A 26,741-nucleotide genomic window follows, 5' to 3' on the forward strand; every position below is an offset into this window, starting at 1 on the left:
ACATGACTTCCTGAAGGAGCCATGTTTGAAGAGCTATGCTGAGCTCCTTCTTGCAGCTTTCCACCTTGGAAAACTGCAGATGAGCCACTGTGGTTCCTTCCAGCCTTACCCAACCAGTGATTCTGGGATTTGTGCCAGGCAGGACTGGAGCACAGAGAGTGCAAAGAAACTGTCAAATCTCTTCAGAGAAACATGATGCAATGGATTCAGGCATCAGGTGTCCAGAAGCAGCAGAACATACTGCAAAGCAGATGAAAGCAGAGACAGATCTGAACTGCAAACCTGTCCTCTGCTTCCCTGTGTATGATCTGCTGGGAAGGCAGCAGATGAGGAATGTTAGAGGCAGGAGAGAAGCAGGGGAGCATTTCCTTCATGTAGCACAAGAGCACCTGGAATAGCAAGAGGTCAAAACAATAAACAGCCATAGTCAGTAAGGCCTAAAGAGGCTGACCTGGAACACAGGCTAGTAGACAGAGTTAAAGGAATAAAGTAGGTAGTTATTAGAAGGCCTTAAAGGCTTTCATCTTGGGCAGTACAAGAGCCCAGTCGTGGCTCTGCCCAAGATACATGAGCAGTCACAAGTTCTCACACTTTTGTAAGTTTTGGGCCATTTCCACATTGGGGTTAATTGTCCAATTGCAGCTTCAGGTTATGAAGTCCCATCCTCCCAGACTGCTCTCCTCAATGTGCCATTGTTTACACTTCTTGACCCTAATGCTGTAATGGTGTCCTTGGTTCTCAGGCTGGAAAAGGATTGTATTGTCTGACTACCCTGGGAAGAGAACTTGCTAACACATATGAAGTTCAGAGTCACACACTAAGGCAGTACAAAATCTAAAAAACATGAAAGCTAAAACTTAAGGCATCACCAGGAGCTGCAATCCAGAAGCTCATGCAGCAAACTTTGTCATAGCAGGCAAGTCCTCCCAGTGCTACTCACTTTTCCATATCTTCCAATACTGTATGCTATGGATACCTGGTGAAAGCTCACATTACGAGGTGTTATTATGCTTTTAAAAACCAAGTAAACAAAGTTTTATCCTCCAGTAAGTTTATGGTATAGCCATAAAATATCAGCTTGTATCAAAAGGTGCCAGAAGTTCCACTTTGCTCAACACACAGTAAAGACTCCCACGGTATTTTATTTTCCTTTCATTGGAGACCATAAATTACAAGTCTACCCTTTGAGATTCTCCAAGTTTATCCTTTTCTACTACAGCTAAAATGAAGGATTAATCCTAGAAGTAGTTGCACAGCTGTGCTTTCCAGCAAAGAGTCACTTGGGGCAAAAATTCCTTCCTAGGTTTTCTCAGGGCTGCTTTACCTCTTAGGGAAAGGTAAATTTCCCTGCCCATCCCACCATATCCAGCAGTGCCTGTTACCAGATCTGGACCATGGAAATACAATTCTGCCACTCAGTGCACTGTCAGGTCTCAAACTGCAGGAATACTGAAGATGCAAAACTTGTGGATATAAAGCATCAAACTGAGTAACTCAGAGGATACTTACCACCTGTTGTTCCTCCACCCAGTTTGTCAACATTGTGCTATCATCTACATTATTTCATCATGTTATGATTTATTTATATGTGCATGATGTTCTGCAGGACACAACTGAGAGAATATGAAACATTTTCACTACTCCTTTTGTTTGTTTGTTATACTTGCTAAAAAGAATGTGCTGTTTCTTATGTAATAATTTGAAAACCTATTTCATGTGTTCAGTATAAAAAAGGTGACATAAATCTGTACAGGAAAGACATTTGATTTCCAGATGCAATTTTCAGACACTTACAAAGAGCTAATGATTACATGACAGAGAATCACAGCTCAGTCACTGAACATACTTGTATAACTTGAAGAGATGGATAACTCTGCTTAGGAACTGCTTATTTTCAATATAAGATTATTTCCCTCTTAATAGCAATCTATTTTTGAAAGTTTCTGCTCTTAAATTCCAGGAAAAAAGAATCATAATATGAAGCACAACACCATTTACATTAAAATCTCCCCAACATTTCAGAAATTTGCATAATTTATTTTCTCAGCTATACAGATTTTCATAACAGCTTGCTAGCCTTGTCTTTGTGCTTAGAAAAAGCCCCCAGTCTGATTTAACAAGTGTAGAGAATTGATGAGGTACTTATTTCAGTTTCCTGAACAGATTTCAGTGGGAGCAAAAGCTCTAAAATCTGGTACAATGACCAGAGTCTGAATTCAGATTTCTGACACAGCTCTTTGAATAGGCACTTGCAAACTAGTAATATTTATTATTTTAGGAAATAGAATGTAACCACAGTTAACTCACTCAGAATGCAGTTCATGGAAGCCTATTTGTGCCCTTGCTCACTTCTGAACCATTTAAATATAACCTAGAAGCTCATGAGGCCAGTTCCATTTAGATACCCTGTGAAAGCAATGCTGGCATAAATCCATGAAACCCCCACACCTTTTCTCATGAGCCATATTCAATAAACAGAATTATTTGATAAAGGATACAAGGATTGTTGTCATCAATGCTGCAATTGTCCAAGATCAAGGAAATGCCATCCAAGTCATACACCTAAAAAAACCCAAAAGTTCAATTTAACAGATGTCTCAACAATACTAACAATGTTTCATGCAAGAAATATATAAAAATATAACAGGGATGTTTGTTTCATGTAAAAGATTAAACATGTTAACATGAATTGCAGAGTAAACCTGGTGTTTTCAGCATGAGTATCACAAAACAGCAACAAGTGGGCTCTAATTTCATATTCTCCCTTCATTTAGCAAGTGTTTGACTGAGGTCTTTTCTGTTTCTCACACGGAGCCAGATAAGCTATGCTCACTTAAAGCTCCTGCTTGCTTCCAGCAGGAAGAACCATCAAAAACTGTGGAGCGAAAAATAGGAAAAGAAAGAAGTTGAAAAATTCACCTACACACACACACACACACACACACACGTTTTCATGAGAGCACATCTGCTGCACCTTCAGTAGCAATGTGTTACTTGTACACACCCAGCACAAATTCTTTATATCACATAAGAGCCATGGATGTTCTTCCTTTGAGAAAGTGGCCCTTATGTTACTGGCAAATGAGCAAAGATGAGATCTGGTGTCTTTAGCTCCTTGTGCATACACACACATGGGAGTTCATGAATTGCACTGCCAAATTTGTGTGTGTGTATGAGATAGCAACAAAGAATCCTAACAGACTCATGAACACCCTTGACCAAGTACTTGGGACAAGCTGATCTTAATAATAAACCTGGAGCATTATTATCTTATGGCAAGTATGTTCCATAAGAAATTTATGTAGCCTCCTAAGGTACACATCACACATGCATATTCATAGCTTCACATGTCCCCTCCAACCTCAACCATTCTGTGATAGCCAAGCTATATTTGTCCAAAGCTTAAATTCTTTCATTTCTTAAAATTTCATTTTAAACCAAAACCTGTAGGTTAAAGGAATTTAATGTAATGCCAATGCAGGCCGTGGCTTGATGATGGTGTTCTTTCTTCCATCTTTTTTTGCCCCAAACAATGTGCATTTTTATGTACCAAGGAAAAAAAAATCTCAAAATTTACACTGCAGGACCATCAGCTTTCTGCAACACAAGTTTTGTAATATGAGAGGCAAGAGGAGTAGATTTAGATGTGAAATCCCAAACAGCCTATGGATCAATAAAACTGAATTCAGAGACAAAGATGAGATCTGGTGATCTCACCTTTGAGAGCACATGCCAAAGATGAGCACATGCCTCTTTTAAATTCCTTTCCAGATAATGTTATTGCAGAGTCTCAAGCTAGATGAGAAAGCAGGGGTGACAGACAAACAGACAGGCACTGCTTACATGTATAAGAAGCAAAGAGCACTGCTACGTCTTAAAACCCACCTTGCACATCTGTGCTAACAACTTTACCTACATGAAACACAGTTAATAATACAAGTTTAAAAATATCCATTCTTTCCACTAAATGTTTGTGTTTTCTCCAAAGGCCAAGCACCATGCACAGTATCACACTTCAAAGCCTGAACAAGCAGTGACCTTTAATGCACATGCTTGGGAAATGCTGGTTCTTTGATGTGCAGGCTGCAGCCAAACTCTGATGTGCCTGCAATGCTACCTCTTATTTCCCACCAGTAGAAATTAATTGGGATCAAGTGCTGTCAACAGAAACAAGCCATGCAATAACATGCTCCAGTTTGATTCAAATGAGATGCCTGCTTAACAGAGTAAGCATTTTGGGAAAGTACAATTCTAATTAGGATCCATCAGTGCTTCAAAAAGTTACTTCAAGAATATGACAAGATTCCTTCAAAGTTATGTGGGAACAGCAGCAGCAAACCACAACCTTCCTTCATGGAAAAACAAGTTGCTAACTACCTGCACTGTACCTCCCCCCTTGAAGTTTCTTTAACATCATTCAATTCAATTGTACATACAATGTGAAGGAGCTAGGCACAGCTTTTGTCACCACAATGCCAGCTCTGGAATGTCACCTATGACTTGCTACAAGAAGAAAAACCTTACAATGCACCTGCCCAAGACAAACCTATATACTCCAAGTGACTCATGAGATGAAGAGGTCAAATCCTGAGAAACCACTATTAGAAAAGTTCCAGTCCATGCCAGCTGTTCCTGAACCTCCAGTAGTCCACTGAAAAAACATTTTGTGACAGTCAACAATTTGTGCTCTATAATGTGAGCCAGTTCAGCAGCTGCTCTGCACATAGCAGAGCCACCTGTGCAACAAGAGTGCCACAGGCAGTCAGAGACAAGAATCATTGTCCAACCCAGTGTCTCACTTGCATTGCTCAGAGTCTCTCAAATCCTGTTGCTCTCATTTCCTTTCCTCCCAAACCAGCACATTTTGCAAACACTGAGAAATTGTCTTACACCTCAACACCTAGGGAAGCATGTATTTCACATTTTAATGTCTGAAACTCAGAAATCAGGGCAACAAATTCTGTTGCTCCTGCTACATTGATTTCAAAGATATTTGCCCTCTTTCAGCATTATTTTCCAGAGAGACATGAGGTTTATTTCAACTCTCCCAAAAGTGGAGAGCCTTGCCTCTTTCTTGGAGGTAAAAAAGAAAATTAAGAAAATTATCTCAGAATCTAAATGTGGAGTACCTTTGAGATGTCTTAAACCTTCCCTCAGAGAACCAGTTTGGAAAAAGAGGGTTTTGGCCTTATGGAAGAGGAAGGGAAGATGAAGGTTCCAAGCACAGCATCAGACCTGAGCCAAAATAAGCAGATGCAGAGTGTCCAGCTGAGAGGAGAGGGTAGCAGGCTAACCCAGCTGCTGAATCGTTTTTTTGTCTTTCCAAGAGCAAAACACAGGAGTTTCCAGCCATTGAGATGATAATACAAACACCTGAGAATTCAGATAGGTTCTCACAAGAGACAGTAACACAACTGGAAGATTTGCTTTTTAAACAATGCAGCTTTCCTCATTCCCTTATGTACAGCTCCTACACCAGAAGCCACAACCAGTGGATGCTGCCAGAGAAGCAGGCTGTTTGCTCTGGTATGGTTTAGATCTGTGACTTGACATGGATAAAGTGAGCTCCAACACAGACTCATTCTGCTTGGAACACACAATACTGGCTAGTGTAGCCTTTGCCTAATCTGGCAGCAGCAGCAGAAGAGAAAAATGGTGCTAAACATCATCCAGTATTCAACACTGCTCTGGAAATCAGATGAATTTGTACAAATTTGCATCAACAAGACAGTATACATTAATGTACTTCTAGTCACACACTCTCCTCTTCTCAGTCCACAAACCCCAGTTAATCAGATGATCTTTGTTTGTTGATTTCCAACCACTGCTGTAAAAGTGATTCCTAATTCTTTTGTCTTCTTTTATCAGATCAAAAAGAACCTAGATGGAAATTAAATGTTGTCTCTAGTCTCTTATGTGACAAGAGACAACTTCTACAAGACCATCCAAACTTCAAAAATTCATTTAATTCTAAAGCAAAGTGAAAATGAAAGACTTCTCACTTTGAAGTTCGGAAAAAATACAGGGATAAAGGTTGAATAACAAATCACTTGATACCTTTCAGCCTTTTTAATCACTGTTGTAATAGGAAGTTCCAAGTCAGTCTGGCAAGCTGCCACTGTTTTGGTGGCTACAGTATTTTTGTCTTCCATGTCAAGCTTTAAAAAGCACTTTATGAGTATCTCAATTAAAATGAGATACTCATTTGTTTTGTGGGTTGCTATTTTTTGGAGGCTTGTTATTTTTTGGGGATATTTTTGTTTGTTTGTTTAAAGTTTTGTTCTCTCTTGTTTTACATTTTATATTACATCAGAATAACTTTTCTTCTGGAACAGAATTCCAGACATTCCATAAAAAAATCCTGATTTTGAAAATCACTGTCATTGACAGAAAAAGAGATTACCACTGAATGCTCCTGTTGAAGATTTCCTCATTACTGCTCTACACTAGTGATTACACACTCTTCCAGACAAATTTATTTCTGCATAATTGAACTAATGTCACAAACTACTTCAGCAACAATTTTACTGAGACAACAGTCACACATTTTAGAAATAAAGACCCCTTAAGATTAAGAACTTTGCCTGAAGAAGATCCTCTCTTGAAACCAGGGTATCCCAGACAGACTAAATGATCTCTCATATGCTGAAATGAAACAAAGAAAACAGAAGACTTTCAGTGATGTATTTAAAAGATTTGGTAGTATTAAAACAAGGGAAGCATGGCATGAGAGAAATATTTTTCAACAGAAAAAATGTTTCAATGCATTGAGAAGCTTTATTCAAGTTAACATTCATTAATGAATGAATGTTCACTTTGAGAAAAAAAAGGTGACTCTTTCCACAAATGTCATTTTCCACATTTGATTTATTCTTTTAAAATCAAATTTTACTTGGTTTCTCATCAGCTGTGTGTTCCATAATCTCTTTCTTTAATGAGAAGTAGAGATGTACTAACAAAGGTGTTCTGGATTGCTGGCTGGTTACAGAGTGGCTAGCAGCACAGCAGGCCAATATAAAATCTGGAAAATACCACTGTATATGAGCATGACCAAGAAGTCTTCTCTGATTTTTAAAGAGAGAAGTATTAATCTAGGGTTTGCAAACTGGTTGAATGCAAGTGTTATTCTTTAACAGGGCCAGGTTGGACAGGGCTTGGAGAGCCCTGGCCTAGTGGAAGGTGTCCCTGCCCATAGCAGGGGGTGGGATGAGAGAAGCTTTAAGGTCCCTTCCAACCCAAACCATTCTGGGATTCTGTGACTCTGATCAGCTTCACCAAAGAAGTGGGGCAAATCCCTGTGTATGCATATTATTGAAAAGTTTAATGTTTCTCACACTGCAGAGCAGAAAGGGATTTCCTTTGGTTTGGGGTCTTTTTCACACCTTTTATATATTCAGGATCAATTCCTCAATGATTCCAGGATTTTACCAGCAACAATGTTTCATTTTTAACTGCAAAAGAAATCTGAATTATGATCTTTTTGTGATGGCTCATGATTTTTGACATTTGCAACCCGTTTTGCTGATGTAACTGCAGTTAAAAGTAACTCACAGGGAGTTTTTCCACTGAAAATTTTTACAAAGTGTGATTCTGGCAGCATAAAGTCTCAGTATCTTTTCCATTATAATTTTGTAAAGTCCCAAACTGCCAAACCACAAAAGAATTCAGAAAACAAGCTGAATGATACTCAAGGTTACAGCAGTATAACAGTTTAGTATTTGCCCCCTTTCAGCAATTATCTACAACCATAGCAATAAATAAAAGCAGAATAAATCCTTGCACCTTACACTGCACCCCCATGACCACTGGAGACATCAGTCATCAAATGACATGGTCCACCTGCACCATAACACAGCTCAGATCCACAGAATCACTAACACTGGAAAAGACTTCCAGGATCACCAAATCCAGCTGTGACTGATCCCCACCTTGTCACCCAGAGCAGAGCACTGAGTGCCATGTCACTGAACACCTCCAGGGATGGGGACTCCACCACCTCCCTGGGCAGCCCCTTCCAATGCCTGCCCAGCTTTTCCATGAAGAAATTCCTCCTGATGTCCAACCTGAACTTTCCTTTGAGGCCATTTCCTCTCATCCTGTCCCTTGTTTCCTGAGAGCACAGCCTGACCCCCACCTGGCTGCCCCCAGCTGTCAGGGAGTTGTGCAGAGCCAGAAGGTCCCCCCTGAGCCTCCTTTTCTGCAGGCTGAGCCCCCCCAGCTCCCTCAGCTGCTCCTCACAGGACTCAGAGAATGCCCACCTGCACTCTGAAATACCACTGTGATCCTGAATGCCTGCCCACCCTGGACAAGCAGATGGCTGCACTACCTAACAAACCTCTCTGTGGCTTGGGAGCTGTTTTTATTTTGAAAACTATTTTCAAGGAAAACAAACTAGTGGACAGGTTAGGAAGCAGAGAATGTTATGAGGTTAATACAGGAGCAGGGCACATTGCAGCTTGAAAACCACATGTGGTGATTCAAGAGGTGAGCAAATGAACTAGCAATGATCTGCCAAAGGTTTACCCACACAGAACATTTTGAGGTGCAGGTCTCTATTGCCCAAGCCAATGGGACCCAAGGTCCTTCCCAGTGTGATCAAAAAAATTACAACACCATTACAGGAGGTGTGGAATGCAGGACAAGATTAATCAACCTCATCTGAAGTGAACAATACACTGGTGAAGTCTGAAGGCTGCAATAAACTTGGGTTGATACAGCTCATTTCAGCAGAGCTGCTGAGTGCATGAGCAGACACAGAGCTGGGATGCCAGAATTTGGCACTGCCCTGCTGCATTTTTCAGGTGGTCCCTGGGGCTGCTGGCTCCTGAGAACCTCCACTCCTCTGGACCACACTCAGGAACTGCTGAGTACACAGTGCAGGCCCTGGGCTCTGCCCAAGAAAAGGAGAGGCACTCCTGTGATTTGATTTTGGTTGAGGGGAGGAAGAGGAGAATGCTGGGATGTGCATGTGAGCTATGCCAAACTCTGCAATTTGCCTTCAAGGCTAGCAATGGTCCCTCAAACACTTACTTGCTGTACCTACCATGGACTGGCCCAGCCCTCATGGGACACTGCCACTGCTTCTTTGCTGACAATCCAGACTTAGAGAAAGCTGAGCAATTATTCTCTGCATTTACCTGAAATGCTAAGAATACACATTTCCTTTTAATGATTCACCAAGCATAACCTTTGCACAGGATCAGACTCTCTTAATAAGATAAATTTAGCCACCTTGCTGAGATTAAGATCAACTCTACATTTAGAAAACAAGACTCCTGATGTTGTGATTTATATGCCTATAAAAGCCATATATATATGGCATGCATGATACACAAAAACTCAGGAATGCATGCTCTAGCACTAAATTTCATGCTGAAAGCTTGCTGATGCCTCAGGCTACTGAGCGAGATTATACATGAAGCTGTACCCAAGGAGATTGCATAGTTGGTTCTTAATTTGCCTCTAAATTACAACTACCAGAGGGTTTTCTGACTATTTGTGCCTCCAAATGTCTTATAGTCTGGTAATAACAACTGCAGGTATTAAGAAAGTAAGATTCCCCATTTCTAGCTGAACTCCTACATCTGTGACAAAATTCTAGGTTTTAAATTTGCAAAGCTGTTGTTCAAAGTTCAAATTGCTTTAAAAATTCCATAATAAATGTATCCTTTCATACTGTTAATTTACCTGAAAATATTATATTATTGCACTAAACAAGGCATATATATATACTCAAGCACTAAGCCAAATGTTTATACAATTTTGAATGTTCTGTTTTGCTTTATTTATGTTGTCATTTACTTTCTTGCAACAGATCATTAATTTGATGACAGCCTATAAAGACAAGACTGTATATTTTCATTGAAAATAAAAAGAGTTCTTGTTTCAAGACCTTTTCATTAGTCTACATTAAGTATATATATTAAAAAACCCCATGTTATTAAAAATTATTTAAAGGAAAGCTACACAAGCACAGCCAACTCCTTCTAGCAAGTCCATTAACAAGGAAAAAATGTCTTATGAACAGAGCTTGAGGGTACATTTCCACAGATGAAATTTGTACCATAATTAATGCAATCATAAAAACTAGAAACTTTTTTTTAAAAAAACTTTGTATTCTATAAGTCAATATGTTTTACTATTTTTAAATAGGAACAGATTTCTACAGGAGTTTAATAATAAACACTTTCATTTGAAGTTGATTTTCAAAGGAGCAGGTCAACACTTTTACAGAAATGCCTGCAGGAACAGGTTGACAGTAATGGTGGGTCAGAAGGTGAGAGGAGAAAAAGCCTTGAATCAGAACCTCCATCAGCTGACACCAGGTTGATCTATTGTAGGGGAATTATAAGCTTTTTTTTCCTTTTTTTCTCAGTAGCTACAAATTCTAAAAGCATTTTTTAAAAAGTGCATACAATGGTAAGGTGCTCATATCTGTATAACTCAAGAGCTGGAACTAAGAGGTGACACTCCCAACCACCAAATATTCCACTTGGATTGCAGGTTCCTGAAGAATGGGCAGTAGTCAGTGTCCTCCCAAACTGCCTCTGCTCCCTGTGCCTGCAGCTGTGGGGAACAGGCAGAGCTGAGACAAAGAAACAGACCTGGCTGGAAAATACTGAGGGAGTGACATTCAAGTAGCAAGGAACAAAAGTTAGATACAGGTTAAAGGGAACCTTTATGACTAATTACAAATTTATGACTAATTACACTGAGCTGCTTGCATTTTTGTTTGCAGGCAAAACACTGCTTTCTTTATTATTATTATTTTTAGCTAAAATGCTGAAGAATTGCCTGAAATAAAGGCCTTCGATATTTCCAAAGCCAAATGCACAATCATACATTCCCTGGAATCAAGGATAAAGAGATTTTTAGAGAAGTTGGAAACTCTCCTATGTAAAATTACAAGCCCTAAACAGCTCCATGGGTAGCACCCTTCATTTTCTAAAAAGGAAAAGGAAAAAATTGAAGGTAAATGTTATAATTTCCCCTTATTAAAATTCAACATGTGTTGCCAGCTTCAATATGAATCCACTGAGCTCCATAATTGTGCTTTAGAACAGTAATTGCTAGACCAAAATCTAAATCCTTCTTATTTTGTTATAGGTAAGATTAATGTCAAACCAAATCTGACTGTAATGCTAAAACATGCAGGAAAACATAGAGGAAAGACACTTATATTCAATACTTATTCTAGTTTATGAAGAACACAAAAAATTCTTTCTTTACAAAATGAAGCTAATCCTCATCATAGAATCATGGAATGGTGTGGGTTGGAAGGGACTTGAAAGCTCATCTCAATTGCCATGGGCAGGGACACCTTCCACTAGACCACACTGCTCTAAGCCCTGTCCAACCTGACCAATTCAATATTGCACTTCAAATATCAGTCAGGTTGTAATAATATAAAAATATTAAAGCAAACTGAAATATTACACGTAAAACCTCAAAAATTATTAGACTGAAATGAAGCACACTGGCTATTTCTACTTTAGAGGTAGTAAACTATCTAAATTTTTTGTTAAAAGCAACAAAATTAGATATTTTTAAGTTAGACAAGCAGAATGCATAAAAAAACTGAAACCAGAATACTGCACCAGCCTTGTTAAACCCATTCATACTGCACACAGATCCCCTGGGCTGGATGCTCTGTCCCACAGGAAACTGTCACCAGGGGATTGTCACTGCCAGGGTTTGTATCATGACCTAAATCACATCCTGGGGTACACACCAGTCAGGACTTGTGCATTCTTGTACTTGCACTTTTCAAAGTACTGCTGGCTTGCAAAGGAAGACTTTCCAACTTCTGTAAAGTCATACCATGTATGTTCATATGATTTTGTCACATTTTCCAGTATCAGTGTCATTTTACTTTCTTTCTTTTCACATCAGTAAGATTGTGCCAGAACTCATTTTTAAACAAAGTTCCTTAAGAGATGCCAAAAGACATCATCTTGCCAGTAATAAAAAATGATCCACCACAGTACATAGAAAGTATTCATGGTATTTTTTTTTAATTCAACAATGCAAATTTTCTCCCAGGAACTGAACAAGAATTATGATTCTTAATGAAGAGAATAATTAGGAATATACTTGAGAGTCTCTTTTACAGTGTATTTGTGTAATACAATTTGAACTCTGCTTGTGGGAAGATTATCAAAGGGAAGTAAATAAAAGATGTAGAATACAATTAGTTTTAACTAAAAGTAATACCAATCTCTCAATTTTACCCAGAGAAGCCTTCTGGAGTAGTACATTGAGGCAGTTTTTAGATATGTATGTATATACATTGAATCACAGATTGGTTTGGGGTGGAAGTGACCTCTAAAGATCATCTTGTCCACACCCCCTGAACCCTTCCACTATCCCAGGTTGCTCCAAACCCCAACCAACCTGGCCTGGAACACTTCCAGGGATGGGGCAGCCACAGCTTCTCTAAGCAAGGGGCTCACCACTCTCACAGGGAAGAACTTCTTCCCAGTATCCCATCTAACCCTGCTCTCTGTCAGTGTGAAGCCATTCCCCCTTGTCCTGTCACTCCAGGCCCTGGTAAATAGTCTCAATATCCTCTTTCCATTCTTCTTGTCAGCTCCTTTCAGGTACTGGAAGACCATGCTACAGCTGGGGTCTCAACAGAGCAGAGTAGAGGGGAAGAATCAACTCTCTGAACCTGCTGGCTACACTCCTCTTTCAAGTATATATTATATTTTTGTATTCCTGTATGTATTTTCTATATTATATATCTACACTGATGCACATATCTATATATGTAAATCATGCACACATGCCTATATCTATATATATCATATCTATATCTATATCTATATATATATATATATATAGCAAGTAAGCCCCTAAATATCTAACTTGTATGAATTAGCAATTTCCTCATTCTTGGAAATGGAAATACTCCATTTCATAAATGAGAACAGTAAGACAAGAACACAGTTTTGACAGAAAGGCAAGTGCAAATAAAATCAGACAGAGTTTTCTTCTGTCCCTCCTCAGATTATTGCTTTTCCACCTCAGAGGACATTTGTGATAACCAGCCAGAATGACTCTGCAATAATTATTATACTGAACTTGAATCCTGCTGCATCTTGCAAAGCATGGCTTTGGTCAAAACCACTCATTATCAGTGTATCCCAACTTCCAAGAGTTCCTACACCTATTTCACCCATTTGGAACAAGCACTCTGTAGCAGGTTGACCTTGCTTTGGTGCCAGGTGCCCAATAAAGTCACTCTATCACTCCCTTTCCCAATGGGACACAGGAGAGAATAAGATGGAAACAACCAGCAGGGTGAGATAAGGCAGTTTTATTACAGTAAAAGAAAAAGAAGCAAGATTCTGCTGCATGCACATAAGCAAAAGAAAAAAAAAAGTCAACCTCTATTTCTCATTAGCAGTGATGTTCAGACACCTCCTGGGAAGGGCTTCAGCACACATAAGGATTCATTCCTCCAGGAGGCAAACACTGAGGAATCACAAATGTCCCCCCTTCCTCCCCTATCCCTTAGGAGCTGACATCATTTGGTGTGGAATATCCCTTTGGCTAATTTGGCTCAGCTGGCCTGGCTGTGTCCCCTCCCAGGACATTGCCCACTCCCATCCCCTTTGTGGGGGAAGGAATGTCAGAGAACAGCAGCCAAAACTGCTGGGTCATCAACACCTGCACAGCACAGCACTGGAGGGGCTGACCCAGCCAGACCCAATACACACACAAACATTTGTTTTCACTCAATCCTCTACCAGTGCTGACAAAAGGGCATTTTGGAATTCCACACTGTGAGGATGTATCTGAAATTTAGGGAGTCAGTCTTGTAGACAGTGATTTTTGGGCATACTATGTATTATTGTTACTATAGGACATGAAATAACACAACATGGACATGCAGCTCTTCCCAGCTAAAAAGAGAATTTTAAATTTCTGATTCCAACATTTATAGTTTTTCAAAAGTGACAGTGGGTTGGAGGGTGACAGTGCCACTTCTCCAATGACACTGGACAAACCAACAGTCCACCAAATTTCTCCTCCTCTATAAAAGAAGGCAAAACAATCAATTATTTACATAAAGTGTGTAAAGTAGTTCATTACAAGAATGTAAACATCAGAAGGCTTAGAAAAACTTTAAAAAAATCAAAGCAACATATTATCACTTTTTTTTTCCAAGGAGAGTCCGTGGGAGACCCCATCAGCCCTGGAAGGTGGATAAAAAGATGTGCCAACCTGCTCTCTGCTTGCTCAGCCTCCCTCAGGCTATGCCTATGGGGACCTGAACACACAGTGACTCTCAGCAAGTGCCTCCTCTTGTCCCACTGAGTGCCACCCTCATGAGCAAGAAGGAAAATGACAGTGGTGGCACAGGTTTCTCTTTTGTTAGAGAAGAGTTTAGTGTCAGCATATCTGAGGGAAGCAATCAGTCTTGTGGTGTTACCCACTGGAAATGCTTCAGGGTAAGATGGAAGGAATCTTGCTAGCAGTCTTTAATTAACTAAATCTTAACACATACAATCAAGGGATCATCTTGGCTTTTGCATATCTACCTCATTCTGCTTTTCACAAACAGCAAAGGATTAATTCAATATCTTCTTGTGCTCTGACTTTCAGCATAGAGATGACTTGACATTAATCGTGCTTCCACTGCTACAATATCTAAATATAGGCCATGCTCCCTCCATTCAAGGAACTTAAACCAAATTGTTTTTCCAGTGTCTTTATGAAATCTTTGGTCAATGTCCCTTTGAAATCCTTCCAGCAAGCCACTTCTGCCATAACAATCTCAACATTTCTGATTGATTGCAGTTATGAGTCAAACTTGGGGACTCACAGTTCTAAACATCTAAATACTCATGAATGAGGCAGTCCTTTGTCACTTGATTGAAATACTGAACTTTTTTTTTTGTTAAACAATAGAAGGCTTTCAAACAGCACAGTTAATGTGAATTAGCATGCTGAAGGTATCAATAGACTGTAAAAGGAGTATTAAGTCTGTTCTCTCTCACAACACAGGCAGAAGATCCTGAATATTTATGAATCCCTTAAACAATGCAAGAACTGAAGATAGTTTTCTAAAATCTCCTTAAAGACTGCAAGTTCTCTTGTCACCTGTTCTAAGCTAAGTAGGTTTCTTCTAATCACTGGCTGAGGATAGCAGGCAGATTAAATTAATTGATAAAAGCATGCAGAAGTGACCAACATTATATTTATATTATTGTAACTGTCTTATAACATCAGGGCCCTTTGAAGAGCCCACATTTCAAGCAGAAAAGAAAACTGAATGGAGTTCTGCAAATAATGGGCAGAACCTCTGCTTACATGGACTGGTGCAATCTCATCCCCAGCCTCCTTAAAAATCAGACCAGTCCTTTGATTCCTTCAGGCACAGGCATGAATAAGCTGGGCTCAAGCATTGCCATGCTGGAGATCAAGAAGAAGAATTCTGCAGGGCTACAATTCAGAACAAACAGCATCACCCAATGGCAGAAATACAAATCTGCAGATGACTGTCACTACACTTTCTGGCTCCTCTGAAAGACATGAAGGAAAACAAGAAAAATGGGGGAATAAACCTAATAAAATCAAATATTTGGTCTCTCTCTGAAGACTAGGTGCTCTGATATGGCCTCACATCCTTCAACAGGAGTTTTAGAAAACAAATAATTAACAGCTGGAGGTGTGTCAGAGGAGGTTTAGGCTGAATATTAAGAAAATATTTTTGCCCCAGAGGGTGGACAGGCACTGAAAAGGCTCCCCAGGACAGCAGTCACAGCTCCACAGCTGCCAGAGCTCCAGGAGTGTTTGAACAGCACTTTCAGGCACAGGGTGGGATTGTTGGGGTGTCATGGGCAGGACCAGGACCTGGACTGTGTGATACTTGTGTTTCCCTTCTACCTCAGGAGATTCTATTCTATAATTCTAATTTTCAGGACTGGCAAGAGAATTCTGGTTCAGAGGCACACAGGCAGAGAGAACTGAAGGCTGACAGCTGCTTTTAGACAAGGCAAAGCTGGGTGGAAGCCTGCATGGCATCACACCTCTACTGAACCTGGTAACAGGGGAGGGGGACAATAACTGAACCCCACTGATGCAAGTGAAACTGGCAGCACATTGTGAATTCCTGTCTAGCTCAGTGCTTCTCTGATTTTGGGGGAGAAGTTAGTAGCAGGATTCAGTGGCAGGTGCTTAACATCCAGCTTGCTGATCACTGGGAAGGGCTCTTCCACTACCCCTTACACACATCATCCCCTTGGTGCTCTCCTAACCCTGAATGCAGCACAAAGTGCCACTCAAACCAAGTCACTGCAGTAAATTCACCACAAAATGCAGTCTTTCACATGTCATGCTTCATTATTTCCTCCATGAAACTATTTTATTTCAAAATGTGAACTGAGCTACATTATAAGCAGTGATGGCCAAATCTCAACACTTAATTTTTTTTTTCTGCTAGTTCCTATAAACTTCAGGATTGTCATAAAAGTTTAAGCTGTGAAACTCTCAGGAAATAGATGAAAAAATGAATGATTCCTGTGCCTCTCAGGGTAATTAAAACAGCAAGCACAACCTCTTTTAAGGGGAAAGAGAAGAAAGCTGTATATCCAAAAAGGATCACATTCAACACTCACAGCATTGTAACATCAGCCCATTGTGAAGTTTGGTGCAGCTTTAAAAAAAACCCAAAACCCAATAAACAAAACATGAAGAGATTGTGTGCAGGATGGCATTTCAGAGAAGATAAGGAAATTCAGTTCATCTTGAGGTTAGGACAACATAAAACAACAGAAAACTGATGAAAATCTTGTTGTAATACTGGAAAATATGTCACTTGTATCTGATACCAGTAAAAGTGGGAAGAATTTGGATTAACAGCTCAGATCTAAGCCAGAGAAGGAGCACTCAGAAAAGTAGATGTTCTTCCACATATGGATTTTCTGCTTCCAGCAATCCCTACCACTGGCAAACCCCAGGAAACACAGATAATCCCCTTCCTGCAATAGAGAATACATTAGATCTTCTGAACCTCTTTAAAAAAAACATTAACTTAGCCACATCAGAAGGTGTTATTTTAGTAAGTTTTTCTAACATTGTGTACTCCAAACAAATTCAGTTCTTCACTACCTAGTAAACTAGCAAGGAATGTTCTTAGTTGATATGGTGCTCTTCACTTCACTGAGTATGATACAGGTAACAACAAAAAATCTCTGAACATCTCTAAATATTTCTCAAGTGATTAGAATTTTAATAATCCATGCCTTACAGAATCACTTGAGGATGAAGAAAGAAAAGAGCAACAGCACAAAACCCTTTGGTGAATACCAAGCTTAATTCATGTTTGAAGTAGTTACCACAGGTATGATAACTATTACTCAGACTGCTGGACCAGGAGAGAAGTTGCAGAAATCTCTTGAGAACTCTTCCATATAAAGGTCAATCACCTTATTTTCAGATTTTTGTCTGAGAAAAGACCCATGGTAGCAACTGCTTACAGCTCTGCCCACTCCCTTGAATCTTAAGAACCTACCACAGCAGTGGAACTAAACTGTGAGGAAGAAAGGAATTAAAGAATGCATTCCTACTGCTAACAGAGTACAAGCTAAAGAATGCATTCTAAAAGCAAACACTTATTTTAAACAGAAAGTGAAGAATAAAGTGCTTGTAGGGTATCTCTCTGTTCCAAAGCATTACAAGATTTTTCCCCCCTGCCAACAAACCAGTGCACTAAACCCCTGCATTTATTGTGGCTATAGCAGGTGGAGACCATGACCAGAGAGGTAGACAAGCAGCCTTTGCAGAGAGATTCTCATCCCCCTCTGGACAGACTGTAGCTTTGGCTCTGTTACCTGCACCCTGTGCAGTCCATCTGCCCCACTGAATTTTGAGACACTCACTGCAGGACCCACACCCAAGAGGGCAAGTAGCCTGGGTGTCACTCTGCTCAGGAAAGAGCTCCTGGACACAGTGATCCAACTCTCTGTGTTCTTTCCAGAACAAGGCAGGCAGTCCAACATCAAGCACTAAGGATGTATTACAGATTCACAGAATAAAATCAGAGAATTGCCTGGGCTGGAACAGACCTTAGAGATGACAATGATGCTCCAAGCCCCCTGCCATGGGCAGGGACATCTTCCACTAGACCAGGTTGTTCCAAGCCCCACCCAGTCTGGACACTTCAGGGACCAAGTGTCACAACTTCAGCATTCACAACTTCTCTGGGCAGCCTGTGTCAGGGTCTCACCATCCTCACAGCCAAGAATTTCTTCCTCATTTCTCATCTAAACCTACTTGCTGTCAGTTTGAAGCCATTGCCCCTTGACCTGTCACTACAGCTCCTGATAAAGAGCTCCTCCCTGATTTCCCTGGAGGCTGCTATGAGGTCTCCACACAACCTTCTCTTCTCCAATTATTTATTCTCTCCCATATACATAGCCCTTATTATAAATATAGGGGCTATATTTTTTATTATTTTTTATTATTAGCAGTGTGCTATTATTCCATTTACTAATTCATTAGCATCGTTACTGGAGAAAGAGATCTACTGGAACTGGAAATTTTGGAAAAATATTGGAGAAAACAAGTATGAAAACCTCAGTTCACTCAAGAGCCTGAATTCTAGGAGTGCTGCTGGAGAGCATTTGGTAAGGCTGTTTCCAGGCTTTTCCTGCCCTGCAGCCCTCTCCTCCAAGGCACCCATCCAAGCTGTCCTGAGAGAAAGCTGCTTCCCCAGCCCATGCCTACAGCTCCCACTGTAAGTCACAGGAGAGCAACAGCCACTGGTAAAGTCCAAGGTCTCTCACATGCATTGGTCACTTGGCTTGTTACATCAACCACAATCTATCCTTTTGACCTTGCTTTTGATTGAACACAGACAGCAAACTCTGAGTAAATCCAGTAACAGATACAAAATCAGACCTACATTGTGAGATACAAGTCTGAAGAGAGGTGGGAACCCAGCTCTAGGTCTGAGCCATGCACCTTTGAACATTTCAGAACTCTTTTTGCCTGTGTAATGATAGCAGCTGCTTGTCCTGTCCTCACAAACATGTGTTTATGTATGAAAACTGCCTTACAAATGGCAAGTGCATGTATTTGAACCACTTTAAATATATGAAATAAACTGAAGGTGCAGACAGGATATGATACAATTGGCATTTCTGAAGTTTCAATGGCACTTAAGTCATGTACTATGATATCACACACCAGAATCTAAGTATTTTTTAAGACAGCATAAGACAATAGTATTTTCAGGCAGTTTATAGCCATTTAATACCCAGCTTCCACTGAAAACTTTAAGGCAGCATGCTTAATTGCTTCAGGGGACTTTGAAAATCCCAGCAAAAAGGACAATAAGCTGTAAATTAACCCCTTCAAAATGAAAGCAACCCCCTCCCCTTTGCTATCATTAGGTATTCCACAAAAATGTATTTTACTTCCACAAATGCATATTACATCATAATGGGTCAGAGACACATCTAGGCAAGAGTGATTAACAGCATTAATAATATTTTTCAGACATATTAAAAGCTTTGATTACATACTATTAATATAAATGAGGAAGTGGAAAATCATTTCCATATTACCCTTCCAGAGGATCATATTACTAGAATTTGTCAGACAAAGACACTTTTGGAAGGGTTTTTCTGGCTGAAACTGAGATAGTCTAACAAATCCTGGAGAAAAGCCACATCTTTTATCAATCAAAACAAAAATTAATATTTAAAACTTGCTGCTGTTTCCTCTTTTTCCCCAGAGTGGAAATGAAACTGATTTTCTATATAGGAATTATAAGATAAAGGGTTTCAAGTGATTTGATAAAGGCAGACCTCCATTTTAAAGTGACATGAAAAAGACAGAAAAAACATTAGACTAATTGAAAGATGTAAAATTAAGTTCATGCAACAAAACACACCCATTTCCCTTCAAAGTGAAGTTGAAATTTAGTTTGAGACTTTTTAAGGGAAGTGCAAAAGTGAAAACCAGACTTTTTAAGGAAAGTTCAAAAGTGAAAACCACAAAGAAATTAGGCATTGGCTTGCATTCTACAGTGCTGAAACAAAAGGTAGGCAGGCAAACATTACACTGCTATTAAAAAGTCAGCATAATTGTCATAGTAATTCATAGGCACCAAAAAAAAAAAACAAAACAAAACTCTTTTACACCATCAATTCTACAATTTACAAATCAATTTCCAGACCAACAATATATTTCAGTTACCTCACAGTCAGGCATCTGTTTAGATATCAGAGATGTGCCAGGAAAATGTACAAGCTCACCTTGTCTTGGTTTTCCTTATTCTTGTAACAGAGATTTCCAATCAAACGGATGAGATGAGATTTGAAACCAACAGCTGGATGTGAAATTTCCTCCTGCTCTGTCACAGCATGTGTGGCAGTGAAAATATTTACAGCCTGTTTCCCAGCAAGGTGAGTTAATCTCAGGGTATCTGGAGGAAACATTTTAATACATTACCATGAGAATATCAGTCTCACTTGGCACAGAGCTTTATTATTAATTATGGAGTTCAACAATAAGCAACAGAATTTCTGATATTCAACATCATGTCAAAGAAATTTGAAAGTTTACATCATAGTGTGATTTGGGCTAATATAATCAACCATAAAAGACCAGCCCAATGTCAGAAGGCATTTTTGAATACTTTTTACATAGTTCACACATGAAGGCTTTAGGCTGCTGCTATCAATCTCCACCTAAAGAGTCAGAATTTGTAGGTTGTTGAGAATTCTGGCACCATAAATATATTGTTAAAACCAAGATTTTTAGAAAACTTCCTGTAGTTGGAATTTGTCACAGCAATACATACTAACCACAGAATCACCTTTTCCTCTCTTCTTCAGCCTGCTCCTGGCACTTTAGCATGATGAGAAATTTCAAGTACACAGAACTAAAGAACAGTCTGGGTTAGAAAGGTCATCTTATCTGCCATGCTCACACCTTCCACTATCCCAGGCTACTCTAAGCCCCATCCAGCCTGGCCTTGGGCACATCCAGGGATGGGGCAGCCACAGCTTCTCTGGGCACCCTGTGCCAGGGTCTGGCTACACTCACAATCACTCTCTAGCAGTTTGAAGCCATTCCCCTTGTTCTGTCACAACAGGCCCTTGTCAACAGCACCTTTCTTTCTTCATCTCCCCCTTTTCTGTGGGCTCCCTTCAGGTACTGGAGGGCCCCAATTTTAAATCTCCCTGAACCTTCTCTTCTCCAGGCTCAACAACCCCAACTGTCTCAGCCTCTCCTCACAGCAGAGCTGCTCCATCCCTCTAATCAACTTTAAGTTTCCTTAACACACACACATGCACAAAATAAATCCTGTTGTTAAGTCTTCTTACTGTAAGCCACAAATCTAAAGAACCCATCACCAAAAATAGAGGGTTTGTTGCTTTTTAAGATTTTCTTTTGTTGTTGCTGGAGGTATTTTCTTTATTTGGTTTTTTATTTGCTTGTTTGGGTGTTTTTTTACAATAAGAACCCTTCAAACATCTCAAAAGAGTCACCACTAAGAGCTGTTTCAACCTTTTTATTTTTTAATTTTTACCTACTTGTCTCAAAAATACACAAACTTTCAACAATTTTTCTCACAAAATGGTAGCATACTTCAGTCTCAAAGTGCTAAGATGTAAAAAAAGCACAGGTCACATTATGTATCACCCTTCCTTCCTCCCTTGAACATCTCTGGAATATCTTGGCATAATTTTCTTTGTGTAGAGTCCTTCCCTTGCTGTTTGTTAGCTTCTTTAAAGCTGACCTTTAAAAGTCACTGGATGTGATTAGTAACATTCAAACTGCACTTAAATTTCAGAAATTTGGGAAACAGAAGGGAACAGGCATGGAGGAAAAATCCTTTTTCTACTTCTTGAAGAAACTCTTCTAAGCATTCAGCCAGTGGAAGAAGGTAGGAAGCAGCTGTCCCTTGCAACACGTTCAGTAAGGAAAGAATATTGCTGAGACTTGAATCCAGGCTCTGTTGGGCAACACAGGCCAGCAGGGAAAGTGGAGAAGCAAAAAATTTCCAGGAACAAATCAAATATTTGAAAATGCAAATTAACTCCATCTTCTATTTATTTATCTCATTCAAAGGTCAGAATTAGAATGACCACCAGTGGTGAAAAACATGTTTTCATTCACTGAGCACCAACAGTTCAGCCTTGTGGCTGTTCACTCACCTACAGCTGTTTCAAGCAAACCAGGGAATGCCTGCAGATGTTCCAGCTGGCTGTTGTTTGAGGTCATTTCACAAAGCACATCGAGAAGACGAATTGTCACCAGTGCTTCCTGGAATGAAAACTGCATTTCTGAAAATGGCTTATGAAGGTTAATCATAAAAACAGAAACCCAGAAATGTAAACAGGGGACAGGAACTCTCAGCTCCTCAGGTTCTGTGCAGGTTTTCCATACTGCCAAGAATAAATTTATATAAAATTAGGGCAACTTTCTAAAATAACAATAACGTATTAGATTGCAATAATTTCTTTTCTACAGTTAGTGTTTTATCTGCCTGAAAAATCATGGGGGAACCAAAACAGAGCCATAAGGGATAAAATTTTAACAAAAACACAGTAGCTTCCAAAAGCAGAAATACAGAAAATTACTAGCTGAGAAAATTATTTCTGTATAAATGTTTTCTTTGAGTTTATTCAGTCTGAGTGTTCCACTTTAAAGACACAAACACCGCCTGCAAGACACCAATTTGTTATCCGCAGGAATTCTGTAAAGTTCTGTGGTCAAACAAACTTTGGCTGTGAGAATTTACATTATTCTTGGGTAAATAGGATTGTGAGCAGAGGTGCAGCATTTTGGTTAGGTATGAGACACAGTTTCATTTGCATATTATTTATTCAGCCAGAGAACTATTTTTTCTCACAGAATATGTTGGTCCTGCTTATAATGACAATCTACCACTTACAGAAAATACCTTAAGAGCACATGACAGAATTTGAAACACTACATATTGCTCAAAAGCCAGGCTGTGACTGCAAGATGATCCCACTCCAAGAGTGTTACATAAACTGCAAGTAGCCATGAAAAGGCTCAGACATTGGTCACAGTAACTATCACTGCCTTGTCTGGTCCAGGAAAAAACAAAAGGTTTACTTACCAACAGTGCAGTATTTTGGATCCATATAATGTTATTCAAATCATCAACAATAGTTTTCAGTAATTAAGCAGTACAATTATATTCATTTGTTGCTCCTTGAAAACACCAAATTGCTACAGGGCCCAGGTGCTAAAGCTGTATTTTCATTTTTTGACCCATACAGGTGTAAGAAAGTGCAAGTCTTGCCCTAAATTATTCAATAAACTGCTTTCATCAGCACAAAGGCAGACTCTAAATACATCAGCCATTATCCTGTTACAAAGTAATAATACCCCAACTGCATTTCAGAGACAGTAACCAGCTTTTTACAATTTTTAAGAGGAACAGAATATTTAAAAACCATAAAAGAAGTCCTGAATTTTCATGTATATTTGAAACTTGCTAAGTTAAAAAAAAAATGTTCCTTCCCTGCTGCTGACTTTCCAAATTGGGGTTTTTTTTGCCCTCCACCTGTACAAAAGAAAGGCAGTAAAGGAAAATACTTCCTTCTGAATTTCAAAATAGTTTGAACTCTGACAGACATCTTGATATGGATTTAATCTGAAAAGTAAATAAGGAAATAACTGTAGACTTTTTAAAATAAACATATTTAGAGAAAGATGCAGAAAAGATGTTTCTTATAAAGAGATGAACTAAGTCCAGGGAAGGGTTTTATTTTGCAAGTATGGTTGAAAGTCAGTGCAAGCAAACTGATGCTCAAGTCAGGCTTTGAATGGAAAAGCTATTTTAAACGTTGGTTTAAGCACTGCAAAAGCATATGATTAGCTTCTCATGGGTTTAAGATGCAGGCTACAAGACCTGATGTTCCTTAAGAAAACAAAGCAGTGTCTACACATAACAGATTAAACAGTGGATGGGACACCCAGACAACATTCTGGGAGTAAGGCCAGTCCAAGGACTATTCCCAAAAGTTTTTAAATGTGGCCTCAGAGTCCTGGAGTCAAAGGCAGCTTACTACTACAGACATGGCCTGAGCAAGGCACTTGGCTTGTGGGCCACAGAAAAGGCCAGGCAAAGCCAAGCTGAGTATCACAGATGTTGCCTAAAGCATTTTTAATGACAGACTTTACATGCACAACCACATTTTTTGCAGTTAAATACAACTGCTACAAAAAGCCTAAAAATACTTATACAAATGAGGAGACATTGGTGCAATTCTTTGTAATTTCTTGTAAGAAAAGAGTTTTATGAATTTAGACTGGCATTTCTCTTTTCCCAAGGCAAGCATATGTTGTGAACAAATGTTAACACAGATATGCAGGCACACATTTTGCCCTCCATTTATTCATCTATTAGGACTGGTATTTTCTGTTCATTCAATGAGCCCCATTTTCCTACCAAACAGTGAAACTCAACTTATACCTCTTGTTTATGTGTGAGAAGAATAAGAAGTCAGTGTCAAGCAGGGCAAGTTATGCAGTAATATCCACAATACTGCTGTCCCAGCACCCTCTGGCTGGACAGAGACCTCCTTCTGGTGTGCAAACAAATAGGTTTTTTCCATGAACTGAAACCACAGAAAGTTGTTTGGAAAGTAACCTCAAAGGATAAAAAAACAAAAAACGAAGGCAGGGGAAAAAAAGTAAAGATGGAATTGTCTCAATGTATGTCCTCTCACTGCCAAGTTAGTACCTTTTCCAGAAGTAGTCAATTAAGTTACCTGACATAACTTACACTAAACAGCTGGGGCAGTGGGGAAGGCTGTGTTTCTTGGACAGATAAGAGATAAGAAGAGATTGTATGCTTGCTGGTTTGTGTTTTGGTTTTTTTAACACATCCAACTACCACCTCCCCATAAAGTGATCTATGGTATTTCTTTACAACACATTTCAAACCTACTTTTAAAATTCTTGTGCCTATTTAAACAAAAAACCCAAGCAAGTGCAACGCTTTTTAAGATTATCATATAAAAGCTTTTAAGATAAATGCTTTTTTACTTTAATAGTAAATTATTTATGACACTACTTCTCTAGAGTTTCTAGAGGTGAAACTATTGCATATTAGTTTTGTATTAACATTAAAATTATTCTGACTACATGTATATTACAGCTTCCCATCTATGAACGGAATATTTTTGGTTTGGTTTGTATTTGAATCATAGGGTCATCATAGAATCCCAAAATATTCTGAACTGAAAGGCAGCCACAAAGATCATCAAGTCCAACTCTTAGGTGAATGGCCCATATGGAGATCAAACCCACAACCTTGGTGCTACCAGCAGCATGCTCTGACCAACTGATCTCATCTCAGGTCATGGTCTGAGTTGGAAGGGACCTTAAAGCCCCATCCTGTTCTGTAGTGGCAGGGTCACCTTCCACTATCCCAGGTGGCTCCAAGCCCTGTCCAATGGCCTTGGGCACTTCCAGGGATGGGGCAGCGACAGCTTCTCTGGGCAACCTGAGCCAGGGCCTCACCAACCTCACAGGGAACAATTTCTTCCTAACATCTAATCTATCTTTACTCTCTGTCAGTGTGAAGCCATTCCCCCTTGTCCTGTCACTACATGCCCTTCTAAATTTGAATTAATCACAATTAAAAACTCAAATAAATTACAGAAGCGATCCTTGGTAAGATAATAAAATATCCAAATATGTGACAACTTGAACTATTATTATTTAGATTTTGAAATATTTAACACTGGGGTAGACTTATTTTAATGTACTATATCCTTCTCCATCCTCAAATTAAAAGCAGAAGTTGGCTGCTGTCCTACAGACTCTACTGTGTGCTCTGCCACTGCTTTCCCAAGGTAAACTGGAAATGACACTGTTATGTGTGTGTCCCCTGGGCAACAGTGGCAATGAGGATTTATCACACCAAATTCTAGTACTTAAAGGTTACCAGTCATACCTCATCTTCTGCAGCTGCTGCAGCAGTCAACTTGAGCACAGCTCCACATTTCTCTTGGAAGCAGTCTGCAAGGAAGTCAGCATGTCTCACAAACACATTCATTTCTTCACTGCTAACTGAGTTCCTGTCACTTACTTTCACCATGATCAGCTCTAACAAAGTAACTCTGGAGACAGAAAACAATTTGTTAGTCAGATTCGCTGAGCCACATACCATTATCAGTAGAACAAGCAGTAGTTAAAAAATAATAAAAACAATTATCATACCAGTAAAAGAGAGGATTTTTAAAAATTAACAAGTCTCATGAATATTGGCAATCAGTTTCTGTCTGATGGGATTTTTTTCTGTACAGAATTAATTTAATTCATCATTCAATTAATACAATATGGCCAGACAGTCAATATCTTTCTCAAGTCTATTTCAATTTATATTTTCTTATGTCATAACAAAACATTACTGAGATTGCATATTCCTTATATCTAAAATTTCCAGCAAACCAACTCTTACAAGCTGTTAAGCATAGCAAAATAAGCACAGACTATTTGACAGTTTCTGTTTGAAAAATACAGCTTTTCACAGCCCTTGCCTTGCTCACAGTCCTCCACGAACTCTCCCCCACAACCCCAAACCAATTCTGAGACCAAACAGGAAAATAAAAATCGATATGCACACTGTTCTTTACAATAATTTTATAATTACTAGATGGACTAAGCAAATCCCAGTTAATTACTCATGTACCAGGCAGAGATATTCAATATATGAAGTTGGCAAGTAATGAGAC

At 39.3% G+C, this 26,741-nt stretch overlaps 1 protein-coding gene across 2 annotated transcripts in view; it reads right to left on the bottom strand.

The window, feature by feature from the left end:
• Window positions 1-26,741, bottom strand: part of ATXN10 (ataxin 10) — an 80,737-nt gene that overhangs the window by 14,722 nt on the left and 39,274 nt on the right. Inside the window, exons 7-10 of one of the 2 annotated variants that reach the window (XM_050969765.1) lie at window positions 25,961-26,126; window positions 22,179-22,287; window positions 20,271-20,440; window positions 2,499-2,562 (exon numbers count right to left, since the gene is read on the bottom strand). In XM_050969765.1, coding sequence (XP_050825722.1) covers window positions 2,499-2,562; window positions 20,271-20,440; window positions 22,179-22,287; window positions 25,961-26,126 — 509 coding nt within the window. Of the gene's footprint in view, window positions 1-2,498; window positions 2,563-9,118; window positions 9,146-20,270; window positions 20,441-22,178; window positions 22,288-25,960; window positions 26,127-26,741 lie in introns of those variants that run through there. The other variant, XM_050969766.1, reaches the window with a different exon arrangement.

Source organism: Serinus canaria, chromosome 1A (genome assembly GCF_022539315.1).
Source record: "Serinus canaria isolate serCan28SL12 chromosome 1A, serCan2020, whole genome shotgun sequence".
Classification (NCBI taxonomy): domain Eukaryota; kingdom Metazoa; phylum Chordata; class Aves; order Passeriformes; family Fringillidae; genus Serinus; species Serinus canaria.